The sequence below is a fragment of the Cucumis melo genome, chromosome 1, assembly GCF_025177605.1.
Source record: "Cucumis melo cultivar AY chromosome 1, USDA_Cmelo_AY_1.0, whole genome shotgun sequence".
Taxonomy (NCBI): Eukaryota; Viridiplantae; Streptophyta; class Magnoliopsida; order Cucurbitales; family Cucurbitaceae; genus Cucumis; species Cucumis melo.
In genome coordinates this window covers 22,785,137-22,802,877 of record NC_066857.1, presented here as the reverse complement: position 1 = coordinate 22,802,877, position 17,741 = coordinate 22,785,137, and the positions used below count along the sequence as shown (strand labels likewise).

Below are 17,741 nucleotides of genomic sequence, written 5' to 3'. Positions count from 1 at the left end.
AAGTAAAGCTGTAAAGAAAAAAAAAAAAAAAACCCAACAACAAAAATCCAAAGGAGAAAAGGAATATGATTATGTGTTTTTTTTCAAAAGAAAAGTTTAAATATGTTTATGGATAATTTTATGTTTGGATCTCACTTGGCTAATTTTTACATCTTACTTCAATTTCAAAAATTAAAATATAAATTTGTTTTAAAAAAAAGATTGAATAATTTAAAACACAAGTAAAACCTCCCAAATCAAAAAATTTTGAGGTCCTAATTTTATAAAATTTTCGATGAAACATATAGTTGATGAATATTACTAAAAATACTTTAGAATATTTAAACTAATAAACAATCATTTATGATTTTTAAACAAGTTAACAATGCTCAATTCAATGGAAATTAATATTATCGGTAAAAGTAAATTAAGAAGTAATTATAATTGCTTGTTTGGATTCTTTTTGGTTTTTCGGTTGTCTTTATTTGAATATTATATTTTGTATTTGCAAAACCAATATATATGTGTATGTATATATGTGTGTATATATATTTATATATATGTAGACAAGTAAAAGATTTTGCCCTTTTATTAGTCATTTTCAGCACCTATGTTATGTCACCATTGTATTCCAAGATTTTCAGTTTCCTTCTTCTCCCTTTTATATTATATTATGTTAGGATTTAATTTCTATGATACAAAATTGCATATTTAATCTTTTAATTTTGGTCGTATGTTATTTGGTGGTGCTACTACGTACCCTTACTCTAAAAATAGATGCAATATTGATTCAATTATAAACAATGGATTTGACACAATATGACGTAAAAAAGTAAGTTAACCATATAAAATAAAATTACCATATACACAAAAAGATTAATTCTATCATCTCGCCATCTTTTGGTTCGCTTTATTCTTATTTTATCTATTTAACTTATTATCTAAAGCTAAATCGTAATGTATGCTTCTTATTTGTTAACGTTATTGATGTGTTACATTAATATATTGAATATTCAAAGACATTGATTGGAATTGTTTGAAGTTTAGAGATTAAATCTACCCATTGTATTGTAATAACTAAATTTGCAATTTTCACCCATTTTATAAGAAAGAATTTCCAATAATTTCAACATACCTTTACATTAAAATGTGAGAGAGTTTAAAATTTTCTTTTTACTTAGTTATCTTTCATGTAATTTTAAATCTTCAGATTTATCTCTAACTATCATAGGTCATATCCTATTTATTCAATCACTTTGAATTTGAATGGATACACTTTGAAGTTGTAATGGAAGAAAGCTACTCATATGTAATTCTTTTTCGTTTCTCTTTTATTACTCACAATTTTACTTGTCCTTTTTATTCTTTTTGGAAATATGAAAAAAAATATAATATATTCTTTGCAAACAAATTTTTATAAAGTTATTATAAATATCAAAACTTCAGAAAATATTCACAAAATATCTATTAATAATAGAAAATGATAGATACAAATAGATTATCAAAGATAGATTCTAAATTTTTGCTATATTTTATAATATCAGTGTCAAATGATAGATTTAAATCAGTGTTGAAAGATAGTCTATCATTTTTATATTGAAGTATGTAGTCAGTTAACCAAAATGAGTATTGTTTGAAGAGCTTAGTTTGGAGTGGCATTGAGTGAAGAGCCAAATTTGGTAAATCTCAAGCACTCATTAACAACTCTCAAGTGGAACTATTATATAATTGAATACTGTGATTTTAACACTGCAAAAACAGATCATTTGTGTCACAAAAAAACCTATAACCTTCCTTTTCCAATTAAGCATCCCCCGAGGTAATGTATTGTAAACAGTTTACATACAAATAAAGCAATGGGAAAGGAATTCTATATACACGAACGATGTTTGACTACGAGGCTTGCATGGCTCTAACTCGAGCAGTCAGTTCCCGAACTTGACTCCTGAGACGTTCGGGATTGCAAAAGAAGTCAACGAAAACTCTACGTTGTAGCCCTACTTCCTGAGAATGATGTTTGACAATCTGCAGAGCAAAAAGTAGAACCGAAGTCAGACCTGTTGAGACTGTAATGTGTGTGGCAGTGCAAGGATTGGAATGTTCAATTGAACATTGTTTTCACATTTTTCATAAAAGTAGGAATAGAAATCATTGCTGATATGTTTGGCTAGAAGTTGACTAGGACAATTTCGAGTTTGAAAGCTGATTATGTATTTTGAGTTCAATAGAAGTGGGGCAAGCGGAGAGATTCCAACCTCTAATCTCTTGACTGAAGGTGAGGTAGACCTTAACTAGATGAACTATTTTCATATCGGCAAAAGCTTATCATAAATTTGGTAAGATCTGTTTCTCCCACATCATATGTTTCTTAATCCTAGGACCACCTAGACTAAGATACATTTTCTCGAACTTCCAAAAGTCACAGACACTAAAATCCCGTTTGGCAGTTATTTGAATTTTGGTTTAGTTATTTGAAAATTAAGTCTATAAACACTTCTTTCACCTTTAAAAGGCAAGTCAAATTTTAAAAACTAAAAAAGAAAAGTAACTTTTTAAAAAAGAAATTATTTTAAATGACATAAAACTTTTAAAAATATTTACAAATATAGCAAAATATCATAATTTATCTATGATGAACCACGGTAGACCGAGATAAACTATTATAGATAGATTGTAATATTTTGTTATACTTTTGTTCATTTTGCTATATTTGAAAATAGCCCTTTTAAAAAACTTGTTTTTCTTTGGAATTTGGCTAATAGTTAAACTCTTTTACTTAAGAAAGATGCAGATTGTTGTAAAAAATTGAGAGAAAATAAACTTGATTTTCAAAAACCAAATGGATCTAACTTTTACAAATCACCGAATTCACAAATCAAAATAAAACAGAATAAATAAACAGAATCCTTTAAAATGACCAAAGAGGGAAGGAATATCAGTTATTAGTTATCAAAACTGTCTGTAAAGCGTAAAATATTCCATTTCTAATGACAAGTAGATATCATTATTATGCAATTCACATAGCTAACACATTTGATTGACATAAATAAAAGTTTGTAGGCTTGGAACAAACAGCATGGATAATTTTTTTGGTAAATCAAAGTGAAAAATCATGAAAGAGGGAAGAAAATTATTATTTCAAAGATTACCTCATTCTTTTTACAGTGTTCCAAGGTCACTTCTTCAACTGCAGAAGATAGTTTCGCATTTATCTTTTCCATCTCATCCAGCTCTTTCATTAAGACCTAGAAAAAATAAAATATCTATGAAGCACAATTGTGCAAAAATAAAAATACATCACAGAAAGAAAGACAATCTAAACACAAAAGGTAACAAACTAATTAAGGAAGGCATAATTAACAATAATATGATAGATCAAGTTGATTTGGACGACTGCAAAGACAATTAAAAAATTGAGCATTACATTTTAGTGTTTTGAAAAAGAGAAAAATGTGTTATCTTATTTGTGTATCCAATGATTCCAACCAGTTTCATACAAGAACAACTAAACTATGCATTTGGTAAGAGCAATCCTTGCAAGAAACTATAATGATGAAGACTAATACCCTTGGTGTCAGTATTGGTTGTGCAGTTGTAGAAGAGGCAAAGAGTAATTGCTGCAAACTTTGAATAAGAGAGCACCTACAATTAATAATAGAAAGAGCCATTCATTGTTAAATAAAAGTAGTATTCATATATATCTATCAAAGAACATGAAATGGACAGGAATATGGAATGAATGAAACACATTAACCAAAATCTGAAGCAGACTGGTTGGTTATACGATCTTCCAAAACTGAAGATCTTTTAAAACTGGAGAAGAACACATAGTAACTCAGCATGTGGCCATCGCCAATATACAACACACAATCCAGACTGGTAGGTCATAAGAAATTTTAGAAGTTTACAAAATTTTTAAAGGTGGAAGTCCGAAGAATAGACCAGATTTTTTTATGTGTCAAGTCCATATTCTCTTGTACTCATGATCTACTACAGTTGCTCAATGAAAATCCTTTTTTACCTCAACTAGCTCTGCGTCCTAAAAATTGTTGCTTACTTGAAAATTCAGACAACTCCACACCATATCTTGACCTTCATTTCAACAGCTTCTCCAATTGTCAAAGCCATCAGAGCATGAATTATATTGGAAAACAATCTTCAAACACCATTGCTAGATTTCAAGACTATATAGATGGTCACCAACAGTCTTCAACCAGTGACCGTCATTCGTTGAGCCTTCTTGTTGTATTCCTTGTCGAAAGGACGAAGGAACAACTGGATAATTCACTTTGGAGTTGCGATTATGCACATACTATTTGAAAGTTTTTCTTGAAGATGTTTGGCTTTAAGTTATCCCCATGTGGTTGTTAGTGATATGATCAAGAAGGTCCTCCTCCATCTGCCTTCTAAGGGGAAGGGAAATTTTTATGGATGGCAGTGTGTGCAATTTTATGGTGTATTCGGAGAGAGAAACAATAGAATTTTTAGATGGATTGGGAGGGACCCTCTTGAGGTGTGTGGTCCCTTGTGAATGTTAAGAAGCGTTTGGAAAGCTAAGTTGGTTATTATAGTTCGTGTTTAGTGGAGAGCTAAGTTGGTCATTGAAGTTTGTGCTTAGGGTTCATATTGTTTTAACTTATAGTTATAATAGTCTACATTTGGTACGCAGTTTATTTCAGTATGGGTAGGAAATAGCAAAACACTATAATAAAGAGGGAGAGAGGATAGATAGGAAATAACAAATACTCAAAAGGAAATTTCAAATAGTATTGTTGAAGATATATGCAAATTATAAATAGTTGTAAACAACATTATTATACTAGGAGCCCCAAATATGGAGTAGGCTATCATAGCCCACTCCACCAACTCGAAGTTGGGGGTCAAATACCACATTATTGTTTCTCTCTATTCTCTAGGCATCAATGACAAATTAATTTTGTAATTGTTCACTAGATCTTATTTGGCTTGATAGGAGACCCTTCCCTTAGGGCCCTCCCTTTTTGGGGTTCTTTATTTTTAATATAAAGAAAAGTATGTTTGGCCACGCGTCATTTATTCGGTCCATCAGACTTCCATTGCTTCTTTTGAATATTATTTACGTGCACAGAAAAACTTAAGGCATGACAGATATATGGATTTGACAGTCTTGTACATAAAGCAATAAGATACTGACAGATCATTGATGCATCTGTTTCTGTCGCCTGGGAGGGAGTTTTCAAGATCAGATTGAAGGGTTCTCAAATCTGAATGAAGATGAGATATCTGTTGAATAATGCCGGGAGCAGACACATATGTTGATACTCCAGCCTGGATATCTGTACAAGTCAATTAAATTGTTAGTGCAAAGTCCTCTTCAATGATTGACCTACTAGAAGAAAAATATTTTAAAAGGCACCAAAAAGGCAAGTTATCGGTTACGATGTCCAAGTAAATCTGTCCTAGTCCTGACAATAAGCCTAGAGATAAACAATGTAGCATAAACATTCCAGTTCCAATCATAGAATACTTTGAATCAGATGGTCAAATCTTCTGTAATTTCTTTTCTTTAAGAACACCTTTCATTGAGAACAAATGAAAGAATACATTGACATATAAAAAACCAAGCTCACAAAAGAAAGGGAATCCCCTACAAGAAGGGACTCCAGCTGTACATAATCGAGGTCAAAGGGTAATCACAATCTTCTGTAATTGTAAATGACATTAAATGCAATATTAATGCTACAATACATATATGTATTATTACGAATAATTGTCTGTAATCGTAGTTGTGCAGCTTATAGTCCCATTCTGTAATTCGGTGTGTGATTTGTATTTTTTGGGCTTATTTTTGTACTACCGTTGTACGTCCTTTCATCTTTCTTAATGAAGGTTTGGTTTCTAATAAAAATAATAATAATGAACAAATAAATAAATAATTCAATTGTCTCAATTTAATTCCATAAAAAGAGAGAACCAAAAAGCATGCAGGCATTTATTTAGTTGGTAACCCAGTTTCCTTTAGAAACCACGTTTTCCAGTTCAGATAAGATACGAAATTTTATGCTAATAGACCAGTATTGAATTTAAACTGTGAATATTTAAATGGAGGATTATCCTTACTTGAATGCATGCTTAACAGGTCTCTGACACCATGCAGAAAACTATCGCGATCATCAACTGCACCTTGTTCTTGTACATCTGAAGCAGCTTGAATCAGTGCCCGGCAACGACCCTGAAGTGGCATAAACAATAATCACGGAACACTCAAACGGTAAAATACTAACATCAGCTCCAGACTAGAGTTTGGTTAAGTCATAAAGAAAGCAGTCTATCAAATTAATTAATTAGCAGTAGAGCTAACATCAAGGGAAAATAATTGTTAACTAACTCAGACTTCATATTTCTTCGAAATTATATTATTTGCAATAAGAAATATGTAAAGGTAAACAGAACAATTTAGATGCATGATAAAATTAAAGCGAAAACGGTTATGTCATTATTGCTAAACAAATATTAAAAGATGAGGTCAATACCACTCGTCCCTTGGTGGCTGACAAATATGCTTGAAGTTCTGACTCTATAACTTTGAGCAATGAATATGCTCCAAGCATGTTCTTCTTTTCCACTTGACAAGCTATTTTCAGGAATTGATGCCTAGAAAGCTGATTGACCAGATGACTGATGAACTGTAAAAAGAAATTAATACTGTCACCAATGCAACACATGTTGAAAAGAAGTGCAACTGTAACTACAGAAACACAACCATTGGAGGTACAATGTGAAATCACATGATCAAACAAATTCTCAGGAATAATTAAGTTTCATAATTAGTTTTATAACCACAGAAGCATAATTGAATTAATTTTCCAGACGTCCATCCTTACAGGTATCAATTTCTTTCAAAAATCTCTACAGACATGTCCCAAAAATTTGACATCTCGTTCAGAAGGCAATCTGAAATATAGCTCTTGTTTTGAAAAAAGAATGATTTTTGACTCAGAAATCGATAGTTCAAGTCTAGATTGATGCTATTGAATAGGTAGGTACAAAAATCAGATTATTTAGATCTTAAATAAGCCTAGCTCCTTTTCTAGTCCACCCTTTGTCAACGTGTGGCTAGAACTCTTCCATAGATTTGTGGATAGAAAGAAATCAGAATTTGCAACGAAACATAGAAACAAATAGATATAAATCTGAGTTTTCCAAATTATAGCCTCAAGTTGGAATCTCCACCACTTGTCGGACACTGCAGATTCTTCAGCCAGGGATCCCTCCTCTCCCAGACTCTGGATTGTATTTCTACCTTTTGCTCTATTTCATTACATTCAAGCACATACACAATAAATACTTAATATTTTTAAATATATAAATAAATAACAACTCCGGCCCAACCCTACTAACAAAATTTAACTCATCAACAGACAGCAAATTCGACTAACATAAATCTGGCCATCATAGTAGACATAGTAGTCATTGAGGATAGTAAAAGAGTGTAAAGTAACTTAAAGAAAATGAGTCTCACCCCCAGCGTGCTCACCCACATATGCAAACTAGTGACACTAGCCCAAACACTCACAAATATAGAAACAAAAAATACAAACAAATAAAACATAAATTTCAAACATAGCTAATAATCCTTAAGCATATACTTCAAAATGTTTCAAGCCAACCATAAGTTCATGAAGAAAAATGGGTAACTAAACCTTGTAAGGTCAAGTTTCATCAATACATAATTGTAGATATTGAGCATACCACTTTCTGTCTATCAATGTAGTACTCCTGACGCATGACCTTCAAATCATAATCTCCTGATTGAATTAATGTGAAGCTACATCAGAATCATTGATCATGATGATGATGATCATCATCATCATCATCATCATCATAATAATAATAATAATAATAATAATAATCCAACATCTTTTGAAAATAAAACCAATGTAGTTTTGTACCTTGTAAAATATACGTGTCTTGCAATTGAGCCAATTCCCAACACAGATCAGGAATTGTCTGACGGAAAAAAGAAATTAGATAAGAATTACACGATCAACATATATCATAAGAATTAAACAATCACATATACCGTTCAGCACCATAATATAATATTGGAAGAAGAAGCCATCAACTATACTGAGAAAAAGTATGTTTCTTGTTTATAATAATAGTAATAGTAATTTTTTTATTTAAAACACACCTAGATACACATTTATATCATATGTTCTACCATAACCTTTTTCGATAGAACAGTTACTACAGAAAGAAAAGAAACGTCCACCGATCAAACTTAAGAATCGAGATATGAGACATGAAGCTATTGAGTAAATAAATCTCAATTGCTCACAAATCCTAATAAATATTAGTACAAAGGATTCTCCGAGATGTACTCTGGGAGGTTGGTTGTAGTTCATACATCAAGGAAGAAATAAAGAAAATTATTTGCCAAATACTGATAGTGCATTGGTACATAAGGATTAGCTCTGGTAATGAAAAAAAAAAGTCATGGTTTAACTTAAATAGTCTCAGATTAATTAAAATTGAATGAGTTTAAATTCCATCCCAAACTGAGCTGATTGAAGGTCTTCGTGAGGTAGACCCTAGAAACCCAAACACAATCACCAATCAAAAAGATCAACCATCTACAAATAGATTAACATACAACAAAAAGAATGACTATGATCCAAATTGTAATAAAAACGACATGAGATCAATCCAACGAATAAGCACGAAAATAAGTCAGAGGACAGCAACAGCAGAAAAACTAGAGGCTCAATTCATGTACAAAGACAAACCTCAGATAACAATTTCTCCTCTTTATCATAGAGATTTGAAAGCTCCCCTACCAGTTCAGAATGCTTTCTCCTGTGAAAATAAGCATCGTTTAGATAATCCAGTAAATTTATCCAACTTCAATCTTCAAATTTCAAATCTGTCATCTGTTCAAGACATAAAACGTTTGACAACAGAATTTTAGGATGCCAAAGTAATACACTTTCTTCACCACAAAAAGACTAAAACTACGAATTCAATCCAAAATGTTCCCAATTCTCTGATTAGTCTTCAAAAAATAAGTTTACATAGCAAAACCCCATTAAATTTGAAAAATATTTCAGTGTTCCTCATTCAAAATTAGAGTCATTCCCAACTATGGAGGATTGAAATCCATAAATCTTAGTGATGTTATGGAATAAGATGCTTACTAGAAGAACCGTTTAAAGGATTGGATCATTGGAAGGTGTAGCATAAAAGGCTCAAGGTAACTGGATTTGGTGGAAGTTGTTACAGTCAAAGAACATTACAAGGGTATCTTACCAAAACCAAAAGAGATTAAAATTAAAAATGATGATGGTGTTTTAACAGTAGTCCAGCCAATATTTTGTTTTTAGCACAACAAATGTGGGGGTATGGGATTTGAACCCCCAACCTCAAGGAAGGAATACATGTTAATTACCACTGAGTTACATTCATGTTGATTGTGCTAAACAACCGATGCTAGCAGGTAGGCAAGCATGCCAGGGTTCATAGTTGCTTTACCAGCCAAGGTTGTCAAGAGAACTTTCTGGCAGATTGGAGGTTTCAGCAAGGCACAACAAAAATGTGATGGATGTAACACATTTTTAAAACAAATACGATGACGAGCAAGTTATTTCAAATTAGGTTGTTTTTCATACTTTGCCAGGTAAACAATATGTTTTTCGGATTCTGGGGTTACCTTGTCTTCCATGAATAGTAGATGGGTTTATACTATTTTGTAAATTTTACTTTCTTTTTATTCCTTTTTTTTTAAAAAAAATAGCACAGTTATCATCCTTGTTACTCATAAATATTTCATTTACTCTCAAGCATTCTTGTTTTCTATAAGGCAAGTAGTGCTCTTCCAACGTTCATAAACCTCTGAAGTCTCAAGGCCTCGGAAATTTCTAACTGGATGGCCTTATCACACAAGCTTCTCTCTGATAAACCTTGCCTCCACAAAGAACATATAGTTATGGTCCGTGGGCACCTATAATAAGTTCTCAGTAAAATCTATATTCAGTACCCTAAACCACAAACATGGCACACATTTTCATTGCTCTTTATGACAGAATTTGGAGACATCTGCTGAGGACTAAGCAATAACTCCATCAAAGCACAGCATATGAGTCTGAAGAAGCTCCCCTTTCAAGCTCTTTTTCCTTGTTGTTGTCGCATGTGTACGAAAAGTTCTGAATCTCAAGGCTATTTGTCCTTTTCTTATGATTTTTTTTTGAAACGGAGACAACTTCTTTCTTAATAAGATCTCAAAGTACAAGAGAGTTGTACAAAGAGAGCAACAAAGAAGTTGTAATCAATGGAGTCCTAGAGGGTTCAGGAGGCGCACCCAGACATCTCAACTAGGTTAACATCCGACTAGTAAATTCATATTATTCTTATGAATTTACTACATCCAATGTCACAATGTGAAGGGAAGACATGACTAAATATAGACATATAGCTTCAACATGCAACCTGATGTAGCCTAAGTAACCTCAAGGAGAAATCCTCCAAGAACCAAGATTGTGGATCTTTTATTAGAATGAATAATATGCTTCATACAAGAGGAGAAGACTCCTTATTTATAGAGTTCTATTACAATTGGGGTAAAAAGGGAATTAACCTAGAATATTACCTAATTACCCAATTAACCCTTAGTCTTCTTACATCAACAACCTCAAAGTCACAACTCATTATGTTTTTACACTTAACATCTCCCCATGTCACCACGTCAAGGGAAGACATGACTAAATTAGAACAATATCATCCTTCTTGTATGGAGAGTTTATTGCAAATGGAGTAAAGAAATTTGAAAATCAACGGTTTCAGACTTCTGTGAAAGTTGAATTGTTGCTTTTGTCTATGAATTAAGAAAACATTTTTTGCGTGAGTTGGAAAAACTACTGTATTTATTAAATTGTTTATTTTCTTTTTTCTTCTTGTTTTGGCCAAGGGTTTTGACTACTTAGTGTGGGTTTCTAATATATATTTTATATAGTGAAAACAAATAAATTAATGAAACCGTGTGCGCACAAGCAAAAACTAGCAAATTGGAAATTAACAAAAATATTTACAGTATATACAATATTTTTTAAGAAATTTTATAAAAAAATTAATATAAGAATCTTTATAAACAATCAGAAATACAACCACAAGCTCTAAAGCTTTAATTTCTGAAGTGAAAACCGCCGAGCCAAAGCAATTATTTTATGAGCACTGATGGTTCTTTAAAAATGTTGGCTTTTCTTTTATGTTTTCCTTGCCCTTATCAAAATTTCGTATGAAACAGTTAGAAACAAGCCTAAAAGCAGAAAAGTGTGCAAGTCGTTCTTTTTCTTGTTCTCCTTGTTCACAAGCCTAAAAGATTTTAAAGCACAATCAGATGCCCTTTGAAACTGTACCTGAGAGAATGAAGATCAAGATGAATATGGGCTTCATCTGACGTAACTTGTGACTTGAGAACCATTAGAATAGCTTGCTGCTTTGCATTTTCAACCTGAGCTTCCACCCATTGTCTTTCACTTGTCCCAAAACTAAAATGCAGAGACATATGTCCCAAATCAAAATTAAAATAGAATAAATCAACAAAAGAAGAAAAACAATTGATGCACTCAGAGCCAAAGAACAAAAGAGAAACCACATGCAAAGAGAGAAAGTGTAAGAACTTGATGAGTATAAAAGGGCCCTATGAAAGAAAAATTAGCACAAAAGCTAAACAACCAATAGCCCTCAACCATGATGGATTTCTTAGAATCTAATGCACAATCATTTATCATAACAAATACTGAAACAGTAAAAGCATGGTCCAGACGATGGACGTGGAAACTGTGCCAACAGTATATAAATATACTTAGGGCATTAGTGTCTTGTTACTTCTGAGTTCTGAGGAAAGAGGAAGAAGAGGATGAGGTTAGGTATTAACAATAAAATTAGCAAATCTCATAAATCTGTAAGACTATCCTTTGAGGAAAAGGATGCCCCCAGATTATGTAAAAACATGCATGATTTGAAGTCCATGTGTAAATCTTGTGAATCATACTTTAAAAAGTTTCCACATTCCCAAGGCTAATGAACCAATAACTTCTTGACCCCAAATAACCACTTAGGAATAAAGCATTAAGAGCAAGCAAGTAATGCACTTGGCCATAAGGATAAGAAATAAATACATCGAACGTAGCCTTTGCAATTCAGATACGCGTTGATGATGGGATGTCTCCAAATCTGCAAGGAGAAAAACCAAACGATCTGGAAATCAATGAAATCAATCACAAGTGCATTGAAATTCAGACTCAGATCACTCACCTTCCCCTCCATCTAAAAAACAACCTTTTGCCAAAATGATCGAAAAACCACAATTTTAATTAAGGGATAATTGCAAATGTAGCAATTATATTCAAAATAATTAAGTATATAGTAACATTTTAAAAAAATTGCAAATATAGCAAAATTTGTCAAAATCTATCAATGATTGGAGTCTATCACTGATAGACCATGTAGCAAATGTTTGTCTATCACTGATAAACCATAGGAGTCTATCAACGATAGAAGTCTATCACCGATAGACTTTGCTATATTTACAATTTTTTTAAAATATTGCTACATACTTAATAATTATTCTAAAAATTGCTATCCATTATAATTACCCTTTAATTAATTGGTTTAAATTTATAAAACATCATATGCTACAGAAACCTGAAGTACTAGGAAAATATCAATAAAAATGAGAAAGGGAGAGCAAGGGATGATCAAATTTATATAAATTACAGTGACGTTTGCCCTCCAATGCACTTTTTTTTTTCCTTTGTTGGTTAAATCACCAATAAACCTAGTAGCTTAAACAATGGGCAATTATTTCAATGCATTTTGATACGCCCCAGTTATGGCCTCAAAATTTTGTAGAAGGCCCAATAAGTAGAAATGAATGTTAATTGAGATTGTTAGATACTACATTAAATTTGCCTCCACCCATCAACTTAAGCTTTTGGATGAATTGGTGATTTAAGATGGTATCAAAGTAGGTGGTCCAAAGAGGTCCTATGTTCAAGCCCTTGCGTTGTGTTTCCTCCTCGATTAATGTTAATTTTCATTTGTTGGGCGTTTCTTCATGCCAACAAGTGAGGGGGAGTGTTAGATATTATATTAAATTTACCCACTTATTAGTGATTTAAGAGAGATACAATGACACCATTGAAGCTTCAACACAAGGCCTCAAATACTATGCTAAACTATTGTGAACTCAGAAGTTTAAGCTAATGGGTTAGTGGTAAATTTAATACTTTCAATTCTTTTTAACCCTTTTTTGGGTAAGAAAAAACAGTAAAAAATGCAAAGGATAAAATAAAGCTCACAAGAAATATACCTCTTACTAAGATATTTGACATGTCATCAAGACTCACCCATGAACATTTTGACTTGCCCTCCTCAGCAACTAGTCGATAAGGCCCCTAACCATTATCGCATGACAAAGACAATGAAAGTAAATTATAGGATAGAAATATGATTATGCAAAAATCAAATTTCATCAATATTAACAAAATTAAATATTTAAGGATAAAAAGATAATAGAAAAGAAAAAGAAAAAAAGACTAGCATTAAAAGACAATAAGGAAACGAAGAGTAAAAAGAAAAAAGATGTGTTTGTCCTGTAGGACCTTGAGAAAAAATAATAGCATTTTTAAAGATTTTAAGAGATTGTGGGAAGAACGGTTTGGTCTCTTGCTAGGTTTAATGCTTCCATTTAGGCATCTTTGTCCAAGGATTTGGCTAGCCCCGTTCATCTTGAATTTGAGCCCTTTTTGTATAGTTAATTGTTTGGTTCCTGTTATTTGGTTGTTTTTATATGCCCTTATGTGTTCCACTTTTTACAATGAAACTTGGTTTTCTATTTTAAAATATATATAATATTGTCACAAAAAGAATCCAACTTATTCTTTAACTTTCGTCCTTAATAATTTCGCCAACCTTCAAGATAAAAGTAGTAGTATAGACAAACAGATAGTAATTTGATATTAGTGTCCTAGTTATTTCAGAAGGTGAAGGCTTCAAGCTTCTGTGTGCTCTTGAAGGCATAAACCTCGTGTTCCAATCAGGCAAAACATTCAAGGCTAAAAATTTGAGTCTTGCTTCAAGCCTCAAAGCATCAGCCTCAAAAACCTTATTGAACATTCGTAAATAATACTCCACATCAAAATTAATTAGAAACCTTGTGTCATTCCTTGGCTAGGGATTGAGAGAACCAAAATCTCCCTTCCCTTATGTGTATCTCGTTTTTGCTCAATGAAAGTTCTATGTTTCCTATAACAAAAAGGTATCACCATATTTTGTCATAAGTGAAATCTTGATGGCCAAAAGTTCCCATCATACAATTTTGAATTCAAAATATCTAAAAATAAAATCTGCATACCGTGTCTAGTTGTTTAGAAAACCACTGATTTAGCTCCTTTATGCAGGATGAATCCCCAACCAAGTACGGATGAAAGTCGGAATAAGCCAAATAGATACCATCCTCTGCGCAATCATTCATATTCATAACTTCAAAAGGAATCATAGCAAAGAAAGAAACGAAAAGAATTTGGTTAGAAGAATTAAAACTTAGATTATTAACTAAGAGACTGGAACTGTCAATGTTGCAAAGCAAATGGACATGCATGATGCTCAACCTAAAAAGTGATTAGAACCATTTGTTACAACACGTAAAAGGATTGGATACACTTGCAAGTCAGATGAAATAACACAATCGAACGTACCTCTTCTGCAACAATACTACCCATATCTGGTTAAATAGAAAAGATGAATAATAACAGCAATTAGATAAAGCAATCTAAGAGGAGCCTCTAGAAGACATCAATACAGACAACACCCACATCAACACTTTTATTTTTCTTTTATTTTTCTTTCCCTGCTTCTCTCCTCCTCCCCCTCCCATTTCAAAAATAGCCAACAAGATTGGTGATAACATTTTCCTGAGAGACAATGCGGCTTTAAGATGGGAAATTGCAAGATTTAATAGTATCTTTCTCCTTACACACACACGACATACTTAATACAGAAAAATCAGAAGAATCAAAATATGAGCTTCACATGAAACTAATTTAAAATAACTGACTAAACCTTAAAGTAGTAGAATAAAAAGTGGTACTAGAATAACTAAAATAATACCATCGCCAGAATGATAATGAGCCAACTCTTGGGCTGTGGATGCAATCCTTCCAAGAACTGCATTCATCTAAGTTACAAAACCAAAAAAGAAAGAAAAGAGGCATTTTAAGATGTCTTAAAATGAAATAATTCACCAAGTGCTTTCAAAGAGGGAAGGTTTACAGTTACGACCTATTCAAAGCGGTAAAGAAAATAGATACTGAGTTACGCGGAAACCCGAGTACCGGGAGAAAAACCATGATCTGACTTTCTTATTAATTTCTCATATTAACAAAAGATACAAGGAGAAATAAATAGACAACATGCTTATGATAAAAAAGGAAAGGAAATTAGGTTAAATCCTTAATAGGTCCAAGCCCACTAATTCTAACAAGACCCATTAATTGCCCTTTTGCTGCTGCTTGCTCAAAGGACTTGTTAAGAAATTTCAAAATTAATTGGTGTTTCCCCAACAGGGCCTCAAGAGCTTTATTTCAGCTACTGAGCAGGACACCTTCCCAAGGACAGGCTAGATCTCTCTTTTCTTTTTTTTCTTTTTTTTCTTTTCTTTTTTTTTCCTTTGGATAGAGACAACTTTCATTGAGGAAATGATGAAAGAATATAAGAGCATACCAAGTCTACCTAAACACCCCAACTACAAGAAGGGGGTCCAACTAATTAAAATGTTACCGACGGAATAATTACAAAAGGTCTACGAAATCGAAGCCCATAAGGATGCGTGAAATCTAACCAAAATACCAAACCTCAAAAAGACCCCTTACCCTACTGTGAAACACCCGATTGTTCCTCTCTCCCCGAACATCTCAAACAACAGCACACCCCAACAAGACCCAAAAAACACCCTTTCTCTTTAAAAGGCTGATTGAGGAGGAGCTCCTCGATCATCACTTGAACAACTATGTCCAACATGGCTGACTCCGAATTCGTGCATAAGAGGACAGGCTAGAGCTCTTTGGTCTTGGTTGATAGCCCTTTTGTGGAGATTGTAGTTTGAAAGAAACAAATGAATATTTCAAGAAGACGTGAGTAGGGGCGCTCTTTGAAACCTAGTTAGAATCTTCACATCTTCTTGATCTTCTACTTCTAAAGCTTTTTATAATTATGACAAGACACAAATCTTTTTACAATTGGAAACCTTTTTTGATAACCTGATGGCATTGGGGATCTTTGAGGTGAGCAAAATAATAGTGTTTAGATGGTTGGAAAGATGAGCGAAATAAACCACCTCTTGGCTTCTTTGGAAGGAAAAAAACTATAGAACTTTCTCATATGAGTTTACAACTTCTGAAACTTTTCTTGAAAATATACAGTTTACGTCCTCTACTCAGAGTGCCCTACACAATTCTTTTTGTAATTCAACTTTTCTTTACCAATATAGATAGGCTTATGGATCCATCATTCTTATGGTCCTTTAGTCGTTCTTTCCTCTTTATTTGATTATATTGACTAATTTTCTCGTAAAAAATACAAGAAAAAGAAAAATTCAACAATACAAATAAGAACATTAAATAGTGGCTATACAGAAGATTAAACAACACACGTTAAACAGAGAAATAAAGCAGAAACAATAAATTGTTCACCTCATTGTTTATATACCTCTAAATTCCTGGCAGAGATGCTATCATCTATACTCGTTAATTGTCCATTTACACTAGAAGTTGCAGCAACTCGCGCCCGTCTCCCTTGAGTCAAAGTGGAAGCTTGGCTTGTAAGCATATCATATTGTGACTGAAGATGGCTAAGTTGTCTTTGTAACTGTAACGCTTCAGATTTATACGCGAGAGTTGCTTCTCTACCAATGTTGAAAACAAGATTGTAAATTACATGAGCGGCAGCGATACAAATGAAACACAAGAACCAATGTCAAAGAATGTACACAATATAACACCTTATCTCCTTCAACCCTTCTTCGCCTCCAAAAAGAGCGTCTTGGTTGTCTCTTCTAGACGAAAATGCCGAAATGCTATCATAAGCTGAATCCAAATCCTCCCCCTGTTCGATACACCCAAGAATTAAAACCCAACAATTGTTCTATCAAAATAAAACCATACTGAAAAATTCTAAAGAAATTTCACCTCCAAAAGCTTTCCCTCTTCAAGGAATTGCCCGTACCTAGATATTACACGCCAAAGTAACACTCGCCGATGAGTAAAATTCAAACCCATCACAAGCATTCACAAATTAACCAAAGAAAAAAAAAAGAAAGGAAAAATAGGAAAAAGGAGAAGAGGAAGTTACTGGGAAAGCTCGGAATGGGAGAGGACATTGGCGGGGCGCAGGCTAGAACAGATCCAATCGAGAATGGAGCGAGCATCGTCGTATTGAAATGGCCATTCGAAGCTGTCAGGGTCCAATGCTTGTGCGCCTTCATACCCCAATTCGCCCAACAAACCGCACAGCCTCGCGCCACTCATCTGTTGGTCCGAGAGTATCTACAATTTCTTCTCCTCGACCGATCTTTAGAGTGAAATTTTGAAGTGTGCCGCCCTTTTCCGATCACTGATTTGAATGTCTACCAAAGAAACGGTGAAATGTGACAATTTTTCAAAAAGCGTTACCATTTATCTCTCATTTTTCAAACAGTATGGGGATTTTCTTTCATAAGATTTCATAAT

The 17,741-nt window shown here is 33.1% G+C and overlaps 1 protein-coding gene across 2 annotated transcripts; it reads right to left on the bottom strand.

Annotated features, from left to right (window-relative positions):
* Nucleotides 1-1,676: 1,676 nt before the first annotated feature.
* LOC103489715 (AUGMIN subunit 3) lies at nucleotides 1,677-17,741 on the bottom strand. Of its 2 annotated transcripts, none has more exons than XM_008448999.3 (18): nucleotides 17,365-17,741; nucleotides 17,202-17,238; nucleotides 17,015-17,118; nucleotides 16,723-16,918; nucleotides 15,127-15,193; nucleotides 14,372-14,499; nucleotides 13,328-13,412; nucleotides 12,135-12,189; nucleotides 11,370-11,501; nucleotides 8,748-8,817; nucleotides 7,911-7,968; nucleotides 7,711-7,766; nucleotides 6,492-6,644; nucleotides 6,079-6,190; nucleotides 5,153-5,294; nucleotides 3,546-3,621; nucleotides 3,129-3,224; nucleotides 1,677-2,004 (listed from the first exon to the last, which is right to left on the bottom strand). In XM_008448999.3, the coding sequence occupies exons 1-18, from the start codon at nucleotides 17,538-17,540 to the stop codon at nucleotides 1,873-1,875; spliced, it is 1,875 nt and encodes a 624-aa protein (XP_008447221.1). In that variant the 5' UTR covers nucleotides 17,541-17,741; the 3' UTR covers nucleotides 1,677-1,872. The 2 variants fall into 2 exon arrangements, with proteins under 2 accessions (XP_008447221.1, XP_008447222.1); XM_008449000.3 differs by having other exon boundaries at nucleotides 14,372-14,475; nucleotides 17,365-17,739.